General features: G+C 48.8%; 1 protein-coding gene across 2 annotated transcripts in view; it reads left to right on the forward strand.

The window, feature by feature from the left end:
- LOC144952256 (uncharacterized) overlaps positions 1–17,173 on the forward strand; it is a 17,435-nt gene extending 262 nt beyond the window's left edge. The window contains exons 1-6 of one of the 2 annotated variants that reach the window (XM_078882690.1): positions 2,689–2,920; positions 10,472–10,959; positions 11,975–12,049; positions 13,329–13,385; positions 14,831–14,938; positions 16,044–17,173. In XM_078882690.1, the coding sequence (XP_078738816.1) occupies positions 10,473–10,959; positions 11,975–12,049; positions 13,329–13,385; positions 14,831–14,938; positions 16,044–16,870 (1,554 nt within the window). In that variant the 5' untranslated portion in view covers positions 2,689–2,920; position 10,472 and the 3' untranslated portion in view covers positions 16,871–17,173. Of the gene's footprint in view, positions 1–2,688; positions 2,921–10,471; positions 10,960–11,974; positions 12,050–13,328; positions 13,386–14,830; positions 14,939–16,043 lie in introns of those variants that run through there. The other variant, XM_078882693.1, reaches the window with a different exon arrangement.
- Positions 17,174–23,561: the final 6,388 nt, after the last annotated feature.

Consider the following 23,561-nt stretch of genomic DNA (forward strand, 5'->3'; position numbering starts at 1 on the left):
TTTGTTGTTACCGCTTATTAAGATTTGGTTCATATTCTTGGTTCTTTCGGTAAAGTTACGTAGAAGGGGGGAGTAAAAATACAAAATGAAAGAATAAAATTCTCACGACGTTTCGATTGCAAGGCAAGTAATCGTCGTCAAGAAAATGTGAAGAAAATTGCCACTTTAAAAAAAAATGTGTTGCTGTGATAATGATTGCTTGTGTTGCAATCGAAACGTCGTGAGAATTGTATTGGTTTATTATTGTATTATTTCCCTTCTACGTGACTTTACCGAAAGAACTAAGAATATGAATCGCTGCAGTCACGAAAGCTTTAAATCGAAATTTAAGATTTGGTTCGGTTTTACCAAAAACGTTCTTAGACAACAAAGCAAAACAAACGAAAATCAAATAAAGAGAAAAAAAATCAAAGCAAAACAAAATAAAATAAACCCCAAAACAAATCTAAATAAATAAATAAACCCTAAAGTAAACAAATCAAAATTTATTTAAAGAAAACAAACCAAAAGAAATGAAAAAAATCTAAAGAAATAAATTAAAAAATACATTTAAAAAATCCAAAGAAAACAATTTAAAATAAATTTAAAAAATCTAAAGAAAACGAATCAAAACAATTTACATCACGGGACCTCCTTTGCCAGTGCCAAAATATGATAATAGCTTTTTCCCCTTTTTTTCTGGCAACAAAATAGTTGTGTTAAGATGTTGAAACAGAAAACTGAAACCTTTTTACAATGAATCATGTCTGTATTAACCACAATATTTGTCTTCTTGGTTCTTTCGGTAAAGTCGCGTAGAAGGGAAATATTAAAATAATAAAAAATAAAACATAATAAAATAATTCTCACGACGTTTCGGCCACAACGCAAGCAGCCGTCCTCAGGTGAAGAACAGGTCTGTCTGACGCTGTCTTTCCGACAGACCTTGTGGGGGTCGCTAGCCCCCGAGGTCCCTCCCGCCTCCATCCCCTATTTCGTCTACGTTACCCCCCACCTCCCTATTACCCGCTACGGTTTCGCCGGCATTCGAACGCGACGCCCCTACTGTTACAGCCTCACGCCGCGCTCCCACGCTGCGAGCATACGTGCGCACATCATCACCAATCAAACGCCGTGCTCGCAGTATAGCCCTGTGCGGCACGTTACCAATGCGCATCCGTATCCGACACGTAACGAACGTATGCGCACTCCCACACACACGCCGCTTCGCGCACTCCAACTCCACTCGCGTTATGATCGCGCACCTGTATCACACACGGAGTGAACACACGCGACACCCGCTCTCGCACCGCTCTGCGCAGCGCTCCCCCGAGGCGAGCCGCAGCACTACAGAACCAATGCGTACACACGCGCCCCCACACGCTCACACTGCACGACAAGATCACGCGAGACCACGCTTCGCTATTAATGATTTATTACCTGGTAACTAATGTTGAATCAGTGAGTCGACGAGGCTGGCCTATTCCACTAAACCGGTACCTATTCCCTATTTATCGGCTATTATCCTACCTCACCTCCCCACTCACTGTTTGGCGCCCGCGGAGGTTCGCTGCTCTCTGCGCTAACAGCGTACCTCGATACGTCGCACGGACGTCCGGGTCGCTGGCTGCAGCTGCTGCTGGTCCGCTGGCCTGGAGAGAAGCGTCCCCTTCCCCCTTGCGCCCCCCTATTTATTCTCCCTACCTCAAAGGGATGCTGCGCTGAACAATGGGCTCGTGCACCTCGAGCCCGCGCACGGCGGTTCCGGGCGCTTTTGATCTGCTAAACAGTGAGCGCGTAAATCCTAATCAATCCCTTTCTCACGCAGGCCCCCATCATCGAGGTTCATGCGGCGGCGTCCATTACAAAGGTGCGCCGTGGGAATTGGTGCACGGCTGCCCGCGTGCCCCCGCTCTCCAGGTTATTCATACTAATAGCCGTATTCTTTAACTCCCCTAATAATGGTGCCTGCGTGCCCGAGCGTAATTACGTCGTCCCTCCGCTGCCTGTGCGGGGGTGCCTGATTATGCGTTCAGATGCGCTGCGTGTTTTCTAACGATGCTCCTCCATCACAATACTTATTCCCTCTGCCTGCCCCGTCGATACTTGCGTGTGTGGGGGGAAATGCGCCTCAACCGCGGTGGCCGAATGCCCCACGCCGCGACCACACCATATTAAGGCCGGCCGCAGCGCCGCGGTGCCACGTAGCACGGGGGAGGTCATCCAATTCCCTGATCGCCGGAAACCGTGAGAGTTATTCCCGATAAGGGTTTCTCGGATAAAAACCGGTCGATCAGGTGACCTTCCCTTCCAGCTCTATGGGGGGGGGGGGGGGAATGCGTGCGGGTGTGTGCTTATGTGGGGGGGGTGATGGGGGGCAGTGCGGTGGGGGAAGCCGGGCGGCTCCCTGGCTCGGCAGAGCGGCCCCGTCGCTGTGGCACCACAATACAAATGTTGTGGTTAATACAGACATGATTCATTGTAAAAAGGTTTCAGTTTGATGTTTTAACATCTTAACACAACATTTTTTGTTGCCAGAAAAAAAGGGGAAAACATATTATCATTATTTAATTTATTTATTTTCCACCTATGTGACTTTACCGAAAGAACCAAGAAGATGAATCCCTGCAGTCACGAAAGCTTTAAAATAAAAATAGAACAATTAAGTTAAATAAATAAAGTTAAAATAACCATGCAAAATAAAAAAAATCCCAATAACAAAGCAGTAAGCAACTTCGAAAATCGCAAAAAATCGCAGCCTTTGCGATTCGCCAATCGCGTTCGTCTCAAATTGCGAGTAATCGATTTCAAATCGATCAATCAATCGTTCAGAGTTACCCCATCGCTGCGTGACCGCGGACCCTAAGCCTCCGAATCTGCAGCCAGCCGCCTTCGAAGCGTGCCCCACGGCGCACGCTGCGACGACTTTCTTGTCACCGAGGTTTGTACCGTGTTGGAATCCTCCACCCCCCTCCCCCCTAATTCTTTGCTCTCTCCACTGCTCGATGGGTGTCTGGATATCTGCCTCGGGTCGTTGTTGTCGTCGTTGTTGTAGTTGTTGTTGTTTAAAAGTTTCCCTTTGAAACTATTCGGGGGTGTGTAGTAGGAATGACTGTGTGTGGATGGTTGGGAGCGGTGGGACAGCGGTTAGCGCTAATCGAACCCAGCGACCCGGGTTCGATTCCCGCTCACGGACAACACCGTTGACGATTATTTGGAACCGGTCCTGGGCCACCCCTAGGTCGACTCAGCCTGAAATGAGTACCTGTGCGGTGTGTAAACATCGCCACTGGGGAGACAAAGGCGGTCGGGCGTGGTGCTGGCCACCCACCCCCTCGTGTGCCGTTCCGGCCTTAATAGGAGCTCGCTAACAGCACTTGCCCCTACAGTCTGTTAAGGCTATACGGGGGATCTTTGTTCTTGTTGTGTGGCTGGTGGGGAGCGGTGGTGCAGCGGTTAGCGCTAATCGAACCCAGCGACCCGGGTTCGATTCCCGTTCACGGCCAACAACACCGTTGACGATTATTTGAACCGGTCCTGGGCCACCCCTAGGTCGACTCAGCCTGAAATGAGTACCTGGTGCCATGTGTGTAAACATTGCTACTGGGGAGACAAAGGCGGTCGGGCGTGGTGCTGGCCATCCACCCCACCCACCTCGTGTGCCGTGCCGGCCTTAATAGGTGCTCGCTAACAGCACTTGCCCCTACAGTCTGTTAAAGCTACACGGGGGATCTTTGTCTTTGTGTGTGGCTAAAATGTTGATGACTTTAAAGGCTTTCGCGACTGCGAGAATTCGTGTTATTTTGGGGGTCTTTCGATACAAAGCCACGTGGTTAAAAACTAAATAATAATCAAAATAAGATCAATAATATCACGACGTATCGATCGCGACACAAGCGATCGTATTCGGGTGGAGAAAAATACGATTTTTTATGATTTATTTTTTATGATTTTTTTTCCTAAGTAGCTTTACCTAAAGACCCAAAGAATATAAAATTATCTTCTTGGTTCTTTCGGTAAAGTCACGTAGAATGGAAATAATAAAATAATACAAATATTAAACATAATAAAATAATGTTTTATTTTTATTATTTTATTATCGTGACTTTACCGAAAGAACCAAGAAGATGAATCCCTGCAGTCACGAAATCTTTACATCGAAATATAAAATTAGTAATGTACAGACACACACACAGAGGAGTGGGGGGCCCTTCTTTATCCACACAATTGCTTAATGACTTGCTACTGGGGGGGTTGTTTTTGACCATACTTCACCACGCCGGTCACTGCTGTTTGGCGACGCTGTTGTATGCGAGTTTGCGTCGTTTTAACTCGAGTTTTTATTATTTTTTAAAGACACAAACAACAACAACAACACATCTCCCCCCCTCTCCCCTGCGTGGCACTGGCCACTAATGTTATCCGTGAGAATGCTGGGGGGGCTGGAGAGTTGCCACAGCCGCTTGCCACCGTCTCGGTCTTCATCTCTTCAGAGGTCAGGGGTCGTGGTGACACCCGCAGCGCTGCGAGAGAAGTTGACCTCTTGAACTATTTGTCGTGTTTTAGTTCAATTTTTGTTGTTTTAGTTTTTGACCAGGCGGTGACCCCCACTGAGCTGCCATCGATATGCGGCTCTTTCTTTCCTTCCTTTTTTCCTTCCCCTTTTCCTTCTTCATTCCTTCCTTTCTTCCTTCCTTTCATCTTTTTTACTCCATTTTTTCTTCCTTCCTTCATGCTTCCTACTTTTCCTTCCTTTTTTCTTCCTTCCTTTTTTCCCCTTCATTTTTTCCTTCATTCTTTCTTCATTCATTTTTCCTAAATTTTTTCCTCCTTTTTTCCTTATTTCTCTCCTTCCTTTCCTTCCTTTCTTCTTTTTTCTCCCTTCTTCCTACCTTTCCTTCCTTTTTTCTTCCTTTCTTTTTTCCTTCTTCCTTCCATTCTTCCTTCCTTTCTTCATTTTTTCCTTCCTTTCTTCCTTCCTTCCTTCTGCTGCTTACCAGAAGCGAGCTGGCCACCATCCCACGTGAGCATGGAAGCCCACAACCTCCTTGACTCTTGTGGTCGTCGTCGTCGTTTTTATTTTCTCGTGCGTTCGTTCGTCGCGGGCGGCCAAAGTGACAACTCTGGAAACGCCGCGGTGTCGATTTGTAAACGTGGGGGGCGGGGGGCGGGGGGTAGAGAAAAGTCAGAGGACCCGGAGACAAAATCCACGCGACCACGGGGAGAGAGAGCGAGAGACGCCTCCTGTACACCAGGCGAGGTAGTCAACATCCCATCATTGTGATGATGATGATGAGAGACACGCAAACTCCAAATATACACCAGCAGGCATCGTCAGGCTCGTGATCGAACCCTGACGACATCTCCTGTACACCAGGCGAGGTAGTCAACATCCCATCATTGTGATGATGAAAGAGACACCGCAAACTCCAAATCTACAGCGGCAGGCGTCGTCAGGGCTCAGGATTGAACCCACAGACCTCCTGTACACCAGGCGAGGTAGTTAACATCTCGTCATTGTGATGATGAGAGAGAGACACGCAAACTCCAACTCTACAGCAGCAGCAGGCATCGTCAGGGTCGTGATCGAACCCACGACACCTCCTGTATACCAGGCGAGGTAGTTAACATCTCATCATTGTGATGATGATGATGAGAGAGAGACACTCAAACTCCAAATATACTGCAGCAGGCATCGTCAGGGATTGGGATCGAACCCACGACCTCCTGTATACCAGGCGAGGTAGTCAACATCTCATCATTGTGATGATGATGAGAGAGAGACACGCAAACTCCAAATCTACAGCAGCAGCAGGCATCGTCAGGGGTCAGGATTGAACCTACAGACCTCCTGTATACCAGGCGAGGTAGTCAACATCCCATGATTGTGATGATGATGATGAGAGAGAGACACCGCAAACTCCAAATCTACTGCAGCAGCAGGCATCGTCAGGGTCGTGATCTAACCCACGACCTCCTGTATACCAGGCGAGGTAGTCAACATCTCATCATAGTGATCATGATGATGATGAGAGAGAGACACCGCAAACTCTAAATATACAGCAGCAGGCATCGTCAGGGTCGTGATCGAACACACGACCTCCTGTATACCAGGCGAGGTAGTCAACATCTCATCATTGTGATGATGAGAGACACGCAAACTCCACATCTACAGCAGCAGACATCGTCAGGGTCGTGATCGAACCCACGACACCTGTATACCAGGCGAGGTAGTCAACATCTCATCATTGTGATGATGATGAGAGAGAGAAACCACAAACTCCAAATATTGGAGGTGCGTGGGGGGATGGACAATGAGCACGTTCTAATGAACTCGTATCGTGTAAACATCGCCACCGGGGAGACAAAGGCGGCCGGGCGTGGTGCTGGCCACCCACCCCCCTCGTGTGTCACAGGGCCGGCCTTCATAGGTGCTCGCTAACAGCACTTGCCCCTGCAGTTTGTTAGAGGCTATATGGGGGATCTTTGCCTTCGTAGACTAATGTGCAGTTTATTGTGTTCACTGTGTAATGTGAGGATATACCCGGGTTGCTGACGGATCACAACTTGTCACGATGATTGGCTCTGCCCGTCCTGACCCATAGCCAATGGGGGGAAGCCTATAGGGCGTGGCCCTGACGTAATGGAAAGGTGACAGCTGTTTGTAGAGGATTGGTTCTGCTGGCTTTGGCCACAGCCAATGGGGAGACGAGTCAGGGGCGTGGTCCCGGGAGCCTACGGTGGAGTCTGGAATATTCCACGGAGGCTAACCAGGATTGGTGGAAACGTACCACGTGACCCGGGTATTAAATAGGGGTGGAGACGAACGACACGTGGTCAGAACTGGAACGAACGGAGGGTAAGGCCACGTGGCCGCGCGTGTCTCTCTCTCTCTATCCCTCTCACGCTGTCTGTCAGCATCGTGAAGGAGTGTTGTAAAAGAAAGACAAATAAAGACCGGATTCCAGAAGTCGCTTCCACGTATTTTATTACAACTGTAACGTAGACTACCGTATTTTCCCGCATATAACGCGCGGGGTACACCACTTTTTACAAACAAAACAAGACCCTGCGGTTTAACACGTAGCAGGCTTTTGCGACCAATATTATTCATAATCAACGTTCTTGGGTTTAGATCGCGTTCTTTATAAATGTGTCGTAACCCTCCACCACCCGACATGGCCAATCAGCAAAAAAGTGTCACGTTGACAAAAGACAAATAGTTCACTGCTTTAGCCCCACCGGTGTGATGAAGCGTGAAACCACAACATTTACAATTTTTGAGTAGCACGACGTTTTGCTGGTAATTACATCCAGCATCATCGGGCAATTCGCCAAAATGGTGACACTTTTTTACTGATTGGCCGTGTCGGGTGGTGGAGGGTTACGACACAGTGGTAGTAGGTTTTTATACCCTTTAAACTGGTACAAAAACTGACACCGTTATACAAGGCATCATGTTTGCAATAACCACAACACAAGCAGTCAAAATGCAAACAAAAAGAAACAACTCTGATGATGATAATGATATGCACTGTCTTTGAAGTTGATTGGTCCACACCCGAGACAGCTTTCCTTAGAGCCTAGTCTCCATTGGTGTTGGACCAGATGACGCCAAAAGGCGTACAACTCAAAGACAGCGCACTATCAGAGTATTGAGAGCTCGGGGTAAGCATTTACACTATGAGACACCTCCTTTACCAGTGGCAAAATATAGTAGTAGGTTTTTACCCTTTAAACTGGTACATTTATAAATAACGCGATCTAAACCTAAAAACGTTGATTGTGAATAAGACCCTGCTGGGTATATGGAGGTACGGGCTATGCCAACAATATTTGACACATGTAACATGTCATAACTCGTTTAATGTTTTCATGGTGGTACTATCCACTATGCAACACTTACCTTTGACTAAAGCACTGCTGAATAAACCATTCGCACGAAAATGTCACGTGTTATCACGTTTTAAATTAATTGTTTGCACAATTAAACAGTTTACCGGCTACGAGAGAGGTGGTGGGGGGTTGGGGGCGAGGCAACGGCGTTACCGTAGTGCCGCTATTATCTGCACAGCGCGCAATCTACCAGTGAAATTTCGATTTAAAGCTTTCGTGACTGCAGGGATTCATCTTCTTGGTTCTTTCGGTAAAGGACGGCTGCTTGCTTGCGTTGTGCCCGAAACGTCGTGAGATTTGTATTTTATTATGTTTTATTTTATTATTGTATTATTTCCCTTCCACGTGACTTTACCGAAAGAACCAAGAAGAAGAATCTACCAGTGCTAATAGGTCCCTGCGGGGTGGGCTGGTAGGAACGAATAACCAAAGAATATAAACATAATGTATTATTACACTTATTTAGCCAGGAAAGCCTCACTGAGTGTAAAGGTTTTTGTAGGGTCCTGCCAAGTGTTTGCAGTAGGGGGCGATGTTGCTACACCTAATCGGACGATACGAAGGGAGAGTTTGAGGCCTAGTTCTAGGCTTTAGGCCTAGCTGTAGGCTTTAGGCCGCTGTGAGTTAATTTTTAATTTAAATGTTTTAATTATTAATGTAAAAGCTTTAAATGTAAATGTTTCTATTTAAAAAAAACATCAGGGAATGTCACAGTGTTAAACATTAACTCCCTTTCACACACGCGGGGGTACGATACGAAGGGAGAGTTTGAGGCCTAGTTCTAGGCTTTAGGCCTAGCTGTAGGCTTTAGGCCGCTGTGAGTTAATTTTTAATTTAAATGTTTTAATTAAAAACTATCTCAGGGAATTATAAGGGAATGTTACACTTGTTTAGCCAGGAAAGCGTCACTGAGTCTAAAGGTTTTTGTAGGGTCCTGCCAAGTGTTTGCAGTAGGGGACGATGTTGCTACACGGACGGACGGACGATATAATCTATTGTAGGCTGGTTCACTTCGTTCCTACCAGTAAAACTACTTACTTATCTACCAGTTATGTCTTACTTATTTATTGGATATTTACTTTTGTTACTTATTTGCTGTTTTCAGTTCACTCGTGTCCGGTTTGTTTCTTTTCTTTGTGCACGTTATGATTTTAATCTTTACAATTGATAGTGTGATGTACTACAAATGTAGACTTCGTATTAATACGATGGAATTAAGCTGCGGTAACGCCGTTAAATATACGAATGCATGCGGGGTATATGGAGGTGCGGGTTATCTGAAATTTGTTTTACAGAAAACGCTATTTTTTTCGGGGTATATGCTTCTACGGGCTATATGCGTATGCGGGTTATATATGCGGGGAAATAGGTAGATTAGTGTGCACCCTTAATGTAGACTCGAGTGCAGTGTATGCGTGTACTGCGTGCACTGTATAGTAAACTACTGCGTAGTGTGTACAGTGTTGTGACATGTAATGTGTAGCGTGTACTGTATGCACTGTATAGTAAACTGGTGTGTAGTGTGTACAGTGTTGTGAAGTGTAATGTGTAGCGTGTACTGTATGCACTGTATTGTAAACTGGTGCGTAGTGTGTACAGTGTTGTGAAGTGTAATGTGTAGCATGCACTGTATGTACTGTATTGTAAACTGGTGCGTAGTGTGTACAGTGTTGTGAAGTGTAATGTGTAGCGTGTACTGTATGCACTGTATAGTAAACTGCTGCGTAGTGTGTACAGTGTTGTGAATTATAGTGTGTAGCGTGTACTGTATGCACTGTATTGTAAACTGCTGTGTAGTGTGTACAGTGTTGTGAATTGTAATGTGTAGCGTGTACTGTATGCACTGTATTGTAAACGGCTGCGTAGTGTGTACAGTGTTGTGAATTGTAGTGTGTAGTGTAGGCATGTCTTCTAGCCTGTGGGCCAGGGTTTAATTTCATCTTTTGCTGCCAAAGCATTTCAGTCCTCTAGATTTCATCGTTGTTGTAGTACAGAGTTAGACTGATGGCCTTATTCTAAGTTGTCTTGTGGTTGTTGTTGTTGTTTGACTTGCATCCCACTGGGATATTTGCACAGCGTTGGTGTACGGTGCTTTTTCTGAAATATTTTGCTGCCTTTTCTTGGATTTTCTGTTTGCACTCAGTCGCACAGTCACTTTAAGATGTTTTTTTGTTCATGTTTTGTGTTTTTTGTTTGTTGCCGTTGCACCCGATTGAAGAGCCGAATGGCTCACAGGGCTATACCGAATACATGAACTTGAACTTGAATCGTCAGTGCTGGATGAGGAGGAATCAATCGCGCGCCGCTCGCTTTCATCGCCGCGTGGGCCTGTCGCCCACATTTGGCCACATTCGTCGCCACTTTACAGTTTAACGTCGTGTTTTGAATTCTCATTTCACAGTCGAGTGTTTAAGCCTTTTGATCGCCGTGCAGCGATTTTGCTTCGGCGAAATGTATTTAGTGTATTCAGGATCGGGATTAGTATTTGGTCACACTTCAGTGCGACTTTGTCTGAAGACATGTGACGTGAATCCAACCCATGTAGATATTTAATGACTCTACACGCTCTCTCTCTCGCTCTACCCATCACCACCAGCATGGCGTGCGCGGTGTCCGCCCCGGTGCCGCCGGAGCCGATGGACGACTTCCCGGCGTGGCTGGAGGCGCAGGGCGTGAACGAGGAGGTGGCCCGGGCCATGGACTCGGAGCTGGGCATCCGGGACTACGGGGTCCTGCGCGCCTGCGTCGGGGACGGCCTCGTGCGTGCCGAGCTGCTGGCCGCGGCGCGCGACCGCCTGCCCTTCGGCTTCTACGCCGTGCTGCGGCAGGTGGTGAAGGCCCTGCGGGGCGACGGGCACCACCACGACGATGCGGCCGCCTACCCTAGCGACGTGACGCTGGGAGGGCTGGTGGACGTGCTGCTCGCTCTGTTCAGCGGCCTGAGCCGGGAGCTACTGCTGTCCGCGCGGAGGCTGGGAGCCATTGACGGACAAGGGAGCGGTGATGGTGGTTCGAGCCCACTCGGTGCAGAGATGGAACATGAGGACCTGATCGCTGATGAAGAAAAGCTCGCCGCAGGGGATGGTAACAAAAATATTTATTGGAATTTTGATTGCAGCAGTCTTCTAGTGGGCTTTGTGATACTTTGGCCCCTGCCATAATGTGGAATGTAAATTAAACTAAACAATTTTTTTATTTTACCAGGTAAGGCCCACTGAGCTACATAGCTCTTTTTCAGAAGCGACCTGGCCACAAATGATTGCTCAACCCAGTGGAAATGTATAGCAGCCAAATACCCTAAATGCATGTTTCTAAATGTGGAGGTGAAAAACCGGAGGACCCGGAGAGAAATCCACGAGGAAGTTACGCAAACTCCAAATATACAGCAGCAGCAGGCGTCACGGTCGGGATTGAACCCACGACCTCCTGTATGCCAGGCGAGGTAGTTAACATCTCTCCTCCTGGCTCATGGCAAACCAACAGAGACTGAGCACCATCCCTTAGTCCATTGTCCGTCTCTTACTCTACACAGAGAGGCAACTAATGATCTAATGCTGTACTGCCCTCAGCAGCAGAGGTCGCAACCGGGTACCCGATACCCGTACCCTACCCAATACCCGGCTACCCGTACCTGGCCGGGTACGGGTAGACCGTGAGTCACTGGTGAGTCACTGTTTGTCACTCATTTCCCAACGTCTTGTCTTTTCTCACAATTCAAGTTCCTAGAATCAACCCACCCGTGCCTGCAACATGGCTTCATCCCAGAGGTCGCAATCGGGTACCCGATACCCGTACCCTACCCGTACCCGGCCGGGTACGGGTAGGGTACGGGTACGGCTGGGTACGGGTACGGGTACCCGTTTGCGACCCTGGTGCGGCCGGGTACGGGTAAGGAATCAAAACCCGTTTGCGACCTCTGCTCAGCAGGCAACCTTGTGCCCTGTGCTCAAGGACACGTGGCATTCGTACGCAGTCTCCCATCCCAGCGCTGACCAGACTCAACTCGGCTTCCAAAATTTGACGAGATGGGGTGGTGTTCGTGTCGATTTTGTCTCCTGTGCACAACATTCAGCCCTGCGGTTTGCCTCTGCCCTGGTAGATCGCGCTGTCAAACGTACCGACGTGTACCAGGAGCCGGATAAAGAAGCGACGTTGGATTCGAGGGAGCCTTGCGGTAAGGGTCCTTGGCCACGGTTGCCTTGAATGCTGCGATGTAACTGTGGATTTAAAGCTTTCGCGACTGCAGCGATTCACATTCTTGGTTCTTTCAGTAAAGTCACGTAGAAGGGAAATAATAAAATAATAATACAAATTTCAAAATAACAAATTTTGCTGCGGTTTACACACCTGATTATGATGACGATTGCTTGTGTTGCAATCGAAACGGCGTGAGAATTGTAATTGTTTTATTTTTATTATTTTATTATTTCCCTTCTACATGACTTTACCGAAAGAGGGTGGGGCTGGGAGGGGAGGGTGGGGAGGGGCTGGGTGGGGAGGGTGGGCAGGGTTGGGTGGGGAGGGTGGGGAGGGGCTGGGTGGGGAGGGGCTGGGTGGGGAAGGTGGGGCTGGGTGGGGGGTGGGAGGGGTGGGGCTGGGTGGGGAGGGGAGGGTGGGGAGGGGCTAGGTGGGGAGGGTGGGAGGGGCTGGGTGGGGAGGGTGGGGAGGGGCTGGGTGGGGAGGGTGGGGCTGGGTGGGGGGTGGGAGGAGTAGGGCTGGGTGGGGAGGGGCTGTTCACCCCGTGGTGCCCTTATAAAACTCAACGTTTAACCTACTCACGCCGGCTTGTGCCCGCCCTCACAGTCGGGCATATTTGCGGAATACACCACGCCGCCGTTGACCCTGGCCATTGACCGAGCAACCCAACGTTCCTACCAGCTCCCTCCGCAGGAATGTGTTTGTCGTCCGTATGACATAAGTATACAAAGTTTGCAGTCGATACCACATTGGGAAGTCGGTTAAAATCGAGTTACAAAATTTGAGGATACGACGACAACAACAACGGCCGGCGTGAGTTAAATCAAAGCGTGTAAAAAGTATAACCCGTAAAAACAAAGTTTTTCACTATAAATCCTTTATATGCGTGGCGGCTAGAGTCCTCTCGTCCTCTGGCTTGAGATGGCTGCCACCTATGGGTCAGATGATTGCATTGCACCATTAAGCAATTGGTAATTAAATATAATTTTTTTGTCCTAAAAAGTGTTACATTTTGGAAAAAAAATTTCACGAACATTAATTGTCACGCACAACGAGTCTGTGTGCAACATGTCAGCTCGATTGGATCACGGGAAAGTGGGTTAAAAAACGACCGAAAGATTTGCACGGTCCTAAGCGAGCAAGCGAGCGAACTTAACATAAAGGATTTAAAAACCACGCGACCTCCGGGGAGAGAGAACGCGACCTCCTCCTACCCTGAGAGGTAGTTAACGTCTCGCCGCTGCGCTGCCCTGCAGACGACGGAGGAGGAGACACCCACACGTGGCACGGGGTGAAGATGGAGACCTGCGACGGTGAGTCAAGCACTTTGCTCACCGCGCCTCCGTTCGTCTCCCGAGCGTTTCCGTGTCCCGTTTTCCCGCTGTGCGTCTCTATCCACGTCTTTACATTTCTTTCCCCGCCCCCCCCCCCCCTGCATCTCTGTACGCTCCCCACTGGGTACTCAATGTGTCTCTCGTCTCTTTCTCCACGTCTCCGTTCCTTTCTCTGGAGCCATTTTTCCCTCCGCTGCACAGCGGCCTAACTTAGTGTGGGAATAAGCTCTGGCTTAAAGAACCTGCTGCCTGTGTATGGCCACGTGGACGTCGACTTAGGCATCTACGTCCAGAGTACAGTGAAACCTTGGATTGCGAGTAACTTGGTCTGCGAGTGTTTTGCAAGACGAGCAAACATTTTAAGTAAATATTAATTTGATCAACGAGCGAGGTCTTGCAATACGAGCAGTACGTGTTTACGCTTTGTCTGTCGAGCGTCACGTGATCACAACTTATATACGAGTTACTTTGGATTACAAAGACGTTTCCGGAACGAATTATGCTCGCAATCCAAGGTTTTACAGTACTTCACTTTTCGCGAGATTCACCCTGTTGAGAATTCTAAACGTGAGCACAAACCGACGTCATCGGATCGGATGATTAGCAATGACAAACATTCCCCTTATGTTTCGATTTAAAGCTTTCGTGACTGCAGGGATTCATCTTCTTGGTTCTTTCGGTAATGTCACGTAGAAGGGAAATAATAAAATAATAAAAACAAAACATAATAAAATAATTCTCACGACGTTTCGGCCACAACGCAAGCAGCCGTCCTCAGGTGAAGAAATTATTATTTTGTTATTTTATTACTTCCCTTCTACGTGACTTTACCGAAAGAACCAAGAAGATGATTCCCCTTATGTTGGTTATCGCACCAATCTATCGTGAAAGGCACATGCCCCACCCGTTCCAAACTGCTCGCATGGTGCGACGAGAATCAGAAAAACCACATGTCCTCAGTGAATTACAGATCTCGCTGAAACTGTGCGTGTACTTGGAAACATGTCCTAACTCGCCACGGTGGCTAGGAGATGTTTACCTCGCCTGGTATGCAGGAGGTCGTGGATTTGATCCCGACCCTGACGCCCGCTGCTGTATATTTGGAGTTTGCATGTTCTCCCTGTGGTTGCGTGGAATCTTTCTCCGGATCCTCCGCTTTTTTCCGCTACACATTTTAGAAACATCCGTTTGGAAGTATTTGGCTGCTATACATTTCCACGTGATTAGCCACTCCGATGAGCTACCGTTAGTGGCCGGGTCGCGTCTGACAAAGAGCCGCATAGCTCGCTGGGCCTTACCTGGTACGGCTTACCTCCGTTAAATAAATCCGCGGTCCGGCCGAAAACATGCGTTGGGTGAAACCGCGTTGCCGCGCGCGGTGTGCCAATTCAAGTGCCGCCCTCTTGTGTCGATTCCAACCGCAGAAATCCCGTGGACGGTGCCAGGAGACAACAATTTGAGCAACCACGGGGCAGCCTGGGAGGAGATCATCGTGGGAGGGACGGCGCCCGTCAGCCCGGCACAACGTGCAGGTAAGAAAGGGGAGGTTGAGGCGGGAGATGGTGAATTTTCCAGGAGTGGGTTGACTTCTTCTTTCGTACGGCTTCACAACAGCAGATTAAAGGTCTTCTTGGTTCTTTCGGGTAAAGTCACGTAGAATGGAAATAATAAAATTACAACATAATTAAATAATATAAAAAATAAGACAGAGTGTCTGTTTTCTCGACAGACCTGCTCTCCACCTGAGGACGGCTGCTTGCGTTGTGGCCGAAACGTCGTGAGAATTATTTTATTATGTTGAATTTGTATTATTTTATTATTTCCATTCTACGTGACTTTACCCAAAGAACCAATGGAAATAATAAAATAATAAAAATAAAACTTTTATTTTTATTATTTTATTACTTCCCTTCTACGTGACTTTACCGAAAGAACCAAGAAGATGAATCCCTGCAGTCACGAAAGCTTTAAATCGAAATCAGATTAAAGGTGTCATTTTTTAAAATTTGTTAGCCACTCGTTTGCTCCGAAGCAGAGAGTTAGTTGATCTCGTCCATTCCTCCCTTGAAGGGGCGGAGGCAGCGGCTAGTGTTTGCAGTGCGCTCGAGGGTTTGGGATTGGTGGCCGCACTTGCAAGGCCCGCGAGCGCGGCCACGAAGAGATTGTCGAGAAGGGAACGTAGTACTAATAGGGGTTTTTCCCCTTTTTTCTGCCAACAAAACTGACACCCTTTGCAAGGAATCATGCTTACATTAACCACAATACTTGCAGTCAAATGCAAACAAAAAACAATACTCTGATAATGTATGCATTGTCTTTGTGTTTTGTTTGAGATTTGACTGCAAGTATTGTGGTTAATGTAAGCATGATTCCTTGCAAAAGGTGTCAGTTTTGTTGGCGGAAAAAAAGGGAAAAACCCTATCGGTATATTTTGGTGCTGGCAAAGGAGGTCCGAAGGGAACGTGGATCGTCAAAGACGCGGCAGGTCCTGTCCGTGCGGCTCCTCACGCGCTCGTCATAATAAGGACGCGGCTAAACATCCCGACCCCTACAGCGCCTGACAGGCAATCTACCCACCCGGGTAACTAACAAGGCTCAAACTCGGCCTTTCCCTCCGATGTCTCATTACTTTTGCAGGCAGTTGCGTCGGTAAGGGCCACTCGGAATTCATCATCCAGGACGTGACCTCGCTGCTTGCGACCGGCAAAGCCCGCTTGCGCGCCAAACGGCGGGCTGGCGATGACGGCGAGGTCACCGGGGAGAATGTGGACGGCCCCCAACCCCCTTGGCAGTGGCAGCAGCAGCAGCAGCAGATGACCAAAGGGACGCTGGACAAAAACATCATTTCCGAGTTCGCCACCCAACCGCCCGCCGAGTCCCAGTACAAACAAGCTCCCTCCGCCACGGCGAGCGGGCTGCACCCGGGGTTACTCCAGCGCGGCGACGACACCACCGCCGCGGATCGGCAGCTGGCGCAGCAGCTGCAGCTGCAGCCGGCGCTGTCGTGCGACATCTGCGGGCAGGCTTTCGCGCAGCGCCGCGTCCTGGACGTGCACCGCCTGAGGCACACTGGCGAGAAGCCGCACCGATGCGCCGTGTGCGGGCGCGCCTTCTCCCAGAACTGCAGCCTCAAGCGGCACCAGCGCACGCACACGGGCGAGCGTCCGCACCGATGCGCGGTGTGCGGGCGGGCGTTCGCGCTGCCCGGCGACCTCAAGAACCACCAGCGCATCCACACGGGCGAGAAGCCTTACCGCTGCGCGGTGTGCGAGCGCTCCTTCTCGTGGTACTCCAGCCTCAAGATCCACCAGAACACGCACACGCGCGGCCGGCCCTCGTGCTGCAAGGTGTGCGGCCTGGTGTTCGAGGACCAGGCAGACTTCAGGCGACACCAGCAGGCGCACGCGCGAAAGGCGGCGGCGGCGGTGGCGGCGGCGGAGGCCGCGGCGACGACCCTTCTGTGACCTCGGCGACCCTCCTGTGACCTCGGCGACCCCCCTGTGACCTCCACGGAGCGTGGCGGCAGGGCTCCTCGCGTGTGAAGTCGCCGTGAGAACTCGGGGAGGGCTCTGCTTGAAATTCTAGATTTGAAGCTTTCGTGACTGCAAGGATTCGTGCTCTTAGTTCTTTCGGTAAAGTCACGTGGGTAAAAAATGTAATTAAAATTAATAGAAATGAAACGATAAAATCACGACGTTTCGGAGGCAACACAAATCTGTATCAAGTGATACAGATATTTTGCTGTGACAGTTTCACCTGAAGACGGAAGCTTGTGTTGCCTCCGAAACGTCGTGATTTTATTGTTTCATTTTTATTAATTTTAATTTCACAGCAAAATATCTGTATCACGTGATACAGATATTTTGCTGCGACAGTTTCACCTGAAGACGCAAGCTTGCTCTGCTTGAAAGGTTGGCGCCCAATGGCACGTTGCGATTGTCGTCATGTTACCTTGACGATCGACTCTGCGGCGATGTCGTCGTGGTTGCCGGTTTGGTTGTTTTTTTCTTGGGGAAACCGCAAAATGCAAAATGGTCAGGGGATGCCGTGTAATGGTTACGACACGAGATGCGTATCCGGAGGGCATCGGTTACAATTAGAATCTCTCGGCGCGGCGGTTGAAATGGGTAGACGTGGCGATGGCTTGGGCAGGCCTCCAGCCGGCAGTGGATTGATCATGGCTGATAGCTGCTTTATATATCTTACTTTAAAAGTTCTAACACGCACGGCCTGCCAAGATTCGAGAATATATTTTCACCGATGCGTCGTCGGACACTGCGAGTTGCGGGGTGGGTCGCATTCGCCGCTGAACCTCGCAAACGCGCAAGCAGTCCAGCGTTCATTTTATTTGGAGGCAGAGTTGCTATGATGGCCGTCGCCAAACTGTGCCACACGCCTTCCCACGGCATGGCCTGTTACCGTCGATTCCATGCGGAATCGATTTCGTTCCGATGACATCAACGGAAGAACTGGTGACATACGTGTGCATGTCGTGGGAACGGGACAAGGTTAAGAATCGATTTGAATCGATGCATAGTTACGCGTGTCGGGTCGCAGATAAAAAGATTGTTTAACCCAACTTGTTGCGGACAAGGATAACAAAACGGCACCGAATAAAACAATTTTTATCGCTGCATCCAACGATTTATTTCAGGCCATTACAGAGTCATACAATACAGGAATCTTTTCTTTTTCAACGAATTTATTGCTGTGGTTTTCACACCTGATGACGATTGCTTGTGCTGTTGCAATCGTTAACGTCGCGAGCATTTTATTGTTTTGTTTTATTATTTCCCTTCTACGTGACTTTACACGAAAGAGCCAAGAATATGAATCCAGGAATCCCTCACCAACCGCCGTTTCACGTCTGCACGGTATATTGTTTCGTCTACCCAATCGCGGCCTGGAAATTAGCGCAAGCAGCGTTAAGGGAATTTCGATTTAAAGCTTTCGTGACTGCAGGGATTCATCTTCTTGGTTCTTTCGGTAAAGTCACGTAGAATGGAAATAATAAAATAATAAAAATAAAACATTTAATAATTCTCACGACGTTTCGGCCACAACAGACCTGTTCTCCGCCCGAGGACGGCTGCTTGCGTTGTAGCCGAAAGGTCGTGAGAATTATTTTATTTTTATTATTTTATTATGTTTTATTTTTATTACTTTATAATGTTTTATTTTTATTATTTTATTATTTCCATTCTACGTGACTTTACCGAAAGAACCGAGAAGAAGCGTTAAGGAAGTCGCATGACGCAGATATGAAGTCATTGGTACAAATTTCACCAGGGCGGTGGTTCTCAGCGCCACATGGCGACCGCTGGGCTGTGTAGCCGATCGCCTGCCCGCCCGCCCGCCCGTCAGAGGTCGCAAACGGGTTTTGATTCCTTACCCGTACCCGGCCGCACCAGGATCGCAAATGTGTACCCGTACCCGGCCGGGTACGGGTAGCCATTCCCTACCCGTACCCGTACCCTACCCGAAATGAGTGACAAACGGTTACTCACCAGTGACTCACGGCCTACCCGTACCCGGCCGCACCAGGGTCGCAAACGGCTACACGTACCCGGCCGGGTACGGGTAGCCGGGTATCGGGTATCGGGTACTCAATTGCGACCTCTGGGATGAAGCCATGTTGCAGGCACGGGTGGGTTGATTCTAGGAATTTGAATTGTGAGAAGAGACAAGACGTTGAGAAATGAGTGACAAACGGTGACTCACCAGTGACTCACGGCCTACCCGTACCCGTACCCGGCCGCACCAGGGTCGCAAACGGGTTATCGTACCCGGCCGGGTACGGGTAGCCGGGTATCGGGTAGGGTACGGGTATCGGGTAGGGTACGGGTATCGGGTACCCGGTTGCGACCTCTGCCGCCCGTCTTGCTGTACTGCGATTGTCGCATCTCAACCACAGTCGCGTTCATTCTGCCTTCAATCATGTCACCCCGAAGCGTGCGGCGAGTGGTGAACGTGAGAGAGCATCGGGTCTGTGGCCCCGCAGGAAGAGGAGCATGGTGAGCCGAAAGTTGATGTGATGTTTGTATTTGATTGTTACGTTATTGCGTAATGTACCGGGTTGTTTGTTTTTTTCATTCGGGGTTTAGAGGTCATCAACAGGCAACTTAGGGGGCCGTCCATAAATGACGTCACGCACCTGGGGGGGGGGGGTGGTGGGGGGTTTGAGAAATGTGACGTCACATCAAAATGCGCAACTTGAAATGAATATAGACAACACGTTCTACTTAATTAAATAGACTTTTAATTAATGTTTTATCCTACAACATCAGAGTGCAGCGACACATTAAACACGCACTACAATGACAATAGTTTAAAGCGATTTGAAGCATGTTTTATTTTTTGGCGAGCGGGGGGGGGGGCAGAGCTTTGTGACGTCACATTTGAGGGGGGGGGGGGGTCAAAAATCGTCCAAAATCGCGTGACGTCATTTATGGACGGCCCCTTATGCCATGGCGAGTCTGACCGTGGTTCCCCTAACCCGCTATTTCTCATAAAAGGATTTTCCTACCGCGGCGTTTTCCAGCAACCTAACCCCGGCGTATGGCGAGGGATTTGCTCGTATGTGACATTAACACTAGACTGTCTAATTCTAGATTTGAAGCTTTCGTGACTGCAAGGATTCATATTCTTAGGTTTTTTCGGTAAAGTCACGTAGGTAAAAAAAATTAAAATGAATGAAAGTAAAAATAAAATAAAAATCGCGACGGAAGGTTGTGTTGCCTCCGAAACGTCGTGATTTTTATTTTATTTTTACTTTCATTCATTTTAATTTTTTTACCTACGTGACTTTACCGAAAAAAACCTAAGAATAGACTGTCTTAACCATGCGTTAATTTTCTCTCCCAACTTCCCTGCGACAATCCAATAAATGACTTCGTCGCAAATTAGGGGTCACGGTTTCCATATATATATAAAAAAAGAAGTTTTATTCTCTTTTAACCTTCCGAGGTGAAAGTAGTTGACGCCTGTGGCTACATGAGGTGCATAACCGCAGTACATTTCAATAAAAAAAAGAGAGAGAAACGAACAGCCCTTTTGTCAATCCATTTGCGTATCCCGTGTCCGTCATGGGGTGGATGGGGGCGGCAAGACCGGGTTTAGCAATCACCAGCAATGAAACATGACAGAGGAGTTGTTAGCAAGTAAGGACTTGTCCCTTGCTTTGTATTCGACGCGTGTGCGGCGATGACGCAGCCATCGACCGAGGGTCGAATTCGAACCGTGTTGTGTGATCGGCATCGCGCTCGCTGAAGGTGTTGATTGCCTTCAGGGAAGTCGTGTGTCCTGTCTACGCAACTGCGCACAATTCTGAGTCACTTATAACCGCTTTGCCGTTACTTATTGACAATTGTTCACTCAGACTATTGTCCTATCATCTCATAGAGTCCCTGGCACGTAATAATAATATGGGTCTTTCGGTAAAGTCACGTAGATAGGTTCAGAGAAAATAACAAAAAAAACTACGATCGCAACACAAGCTTTTCCTGATGATGAATATGAATTCCTGACAGTCACGAAAGCTTTAAGTTAATTAGTTGCTCGTTCAGTGCACACCGGTTGTGTGTTAGAGAGTAAACCCACAACATTTACAATTAGGGTTACGATGTTTCACTGGTGATCACAACCAGCATCATCAGTCTTCCTGTTTAAGGCAAATTCTTTTTGACACTGATCATCGTACAATTACATTTCGATGTAAAGCTTTCGTGACTGTAGGGATTCATCTTCTTGGTTCTTTCGGTAAAGTCACGTAGAAGGGAAATAATAAAAAATTAAACATAATAAAATCCAATTCTCACGACGTTTCTGCCACAACGCAAGCAGCCGTCCTCAGGTGGAGAACAGGTCTGTCGAGAAGACAGCGTCTGAATGACACACCCCAGGCTGAGGCTTGGAGCGTCTATTTAAGCTGGGATGGAGGGGGGAAGCGCGCCTTGACAAAAGAATTTGCATATCAAGAGACCCATAGACAGACCTGTTCTCCACCTGAGGACGGCTGCTTGCGTTGTGGCCGAAACGTCGTGAGAATTATTTCATCATGTTTTATTTTTATTATTTTATTATTTCCATTCTACGTGACTTTACCGAAAGAACCAAGAAGATGAGTACAATTACAATCAAGGTACAGATACACCATCAGTAAAAACACATCCCCGTATAGCCTTTACAGACTGCTGGGACAAGTGCTGTTAGCTGGCTGGCACAACACACGAGGGGGTGGGTGGCCAGCACCACGCCCGGCCGCCTTTGTCTCCCCAGTGCTGATGTTTGCACACCGCACGAGTTACACATTTTTCAGGCCGAGTCAATCTAGGGGAGGCCCCAGGACCGGTTCAAATATTCGCCACTGTAATCAGTTACGGAGCGGGAATGCAACTCGGGCTTCCGGCTACTGCCAACAGCAGCAGCAGCAGCCACCCATTTGCCACTAAGTGGCGGTGACGTCACCACGGCACCTGTGCCAGGCTAGGTTGCACTTTTGAGGCGCGCCCACGTGAAGTGTCCGATGGCTCACTGCTGCTGCTGGCAGGAGATCACGGGACCGATCAAGGTGCCATGGGTTGACCGATTTAGATGAATGGCAGATGCGCCACCCGTGCTCCCTACTGTGCCGTCTTGCTGTATTTTAGCCGCCCGGCAATCCGCTCGTTGTTGTGAGCATCGCTCCTCCGTCGTCCACTATTGTTGGAGGGCGACTGGCTCAAACTGCCCAGTAGCACCCTTCACGAGCCTCCTCCATAGAAGCCAATCTTGACACCGCTGGTATCAGTCTTCGGCAAGTCCATTCAGCTCCACATCCTCCCATATCATTCCATCTCTTCTCCAGCCCGTGCCGTGCCCATTTAGCTCCCTCCGGCCAAACAGAAGCTGCTTGGGCATGCGGTGGCTGGGCATGCGGCTACATGACCCAGCCAGCGCAGCCTTGCCCGCCGGAGGAGCACACCGATGGGAATGTGTCCAGATCTTCCAAGGATATGCGAGCTCCTCGCGCAATCCAACCTGTTTAAACACAGGATGGATCGGAGGCAGGCCAAACTGAAAGATTCAAACCGGTGGTAGATGTTTCACGTTTTGCAAAGAGAAGAGAGGGCATCGATTGTGGCAGAGAAAATCCGGAGCTTCGTGTGGAGCAGCAGACACCAGGTAGCTTCCACGCAGATTTACGTAGCGGACGAAAATATAATGCCGCTCGGCTGATTCGGAGCGCTGTTCACAAGCACACTACCCACGCACGGAAACGTCTCCATTCTCTTCATGAATGTCCCATCACTCATGGGGAGTTGAGGGGCGTGGAGTTTGGATGATACAAAATACCCAGGCAGGTGCTTCGTTTTGGTGGCATGCCCCAAGTTCAGCAGCAGAACCTCCCAATTCCTCAGAGTGAGCAGCAACCACCAGATCATCAGCATACATCGCACACAGAAAACACACGCATACAGACATACACACACACACAAATATAACGAGAATTCACACACCGCAACAGGTACTCGTTCAAGGCTACGTTGACTTAGAGGAGACCCACCCAGGACCGGTTCCGACAATCTCCACTGACACATGCCGCGGTCGGGAACTGAAGTGGGGGGCGCTAAATTTGGAGTGCGGTACGCTCACCACTACGTATGTGTGTAGAACTTCTTTCGCACCTTACGTAGCCAATCGTGCTAATCGGATGTGCGGGGGGGGGAAGGACAACAAATTGTGGGTCTCTGTGTGAGAAGTCTATGGGTCTCTGTGTGAGTCTATGGGTCTCTGTGTGAGTAGTCTATGGGTCTGTGTGAGTCTGTGGGTCTCTGTGTGAGTAGTCTATGGGTCTCTGTGTGAGTCTATGGGTCTCTGTGTGAGTAGTCTATGGGTCTCTGTGTGAGTCTGTGGGTCTCTGTGTGAGTAGTCTATGGGTCTCTGTGTGCGTAGTCTATGGGTCTCTGTGTGAGTCTGTGGGTCTCTGTGTGAGTAGTCTATGGGTCTCTGTGTGAGTCTGTGGGTCTCTGTGTGAGTAGTCTATGGGTCTCTGTGTGAGTCTATGGGTCTCTGTGTGAGTCTGTGGGTCTCTGTGTGAGTAGTCTATGGGTCTCTGTGTGAGTCTATGGGTCTCTGTGTGAGTAGTCTATGGGTCTCTGTGTGAGTCTGTGGGTC

The sequence above is a fragment of the Lampetra fluviatilis genome, chromosome 3 (assembly GCF_964198595.1).
Source record: "Lampetra fluviatilis chromosome 3, kcLamFluv1.1, whole genome shotgun sequence".
NCBI lineage: Eukaryota > Metazoa > Chordata > Hyperoartia > Petromyzontiformes > Petromyzontidae > Lampetra > Lampetra fluviatilis.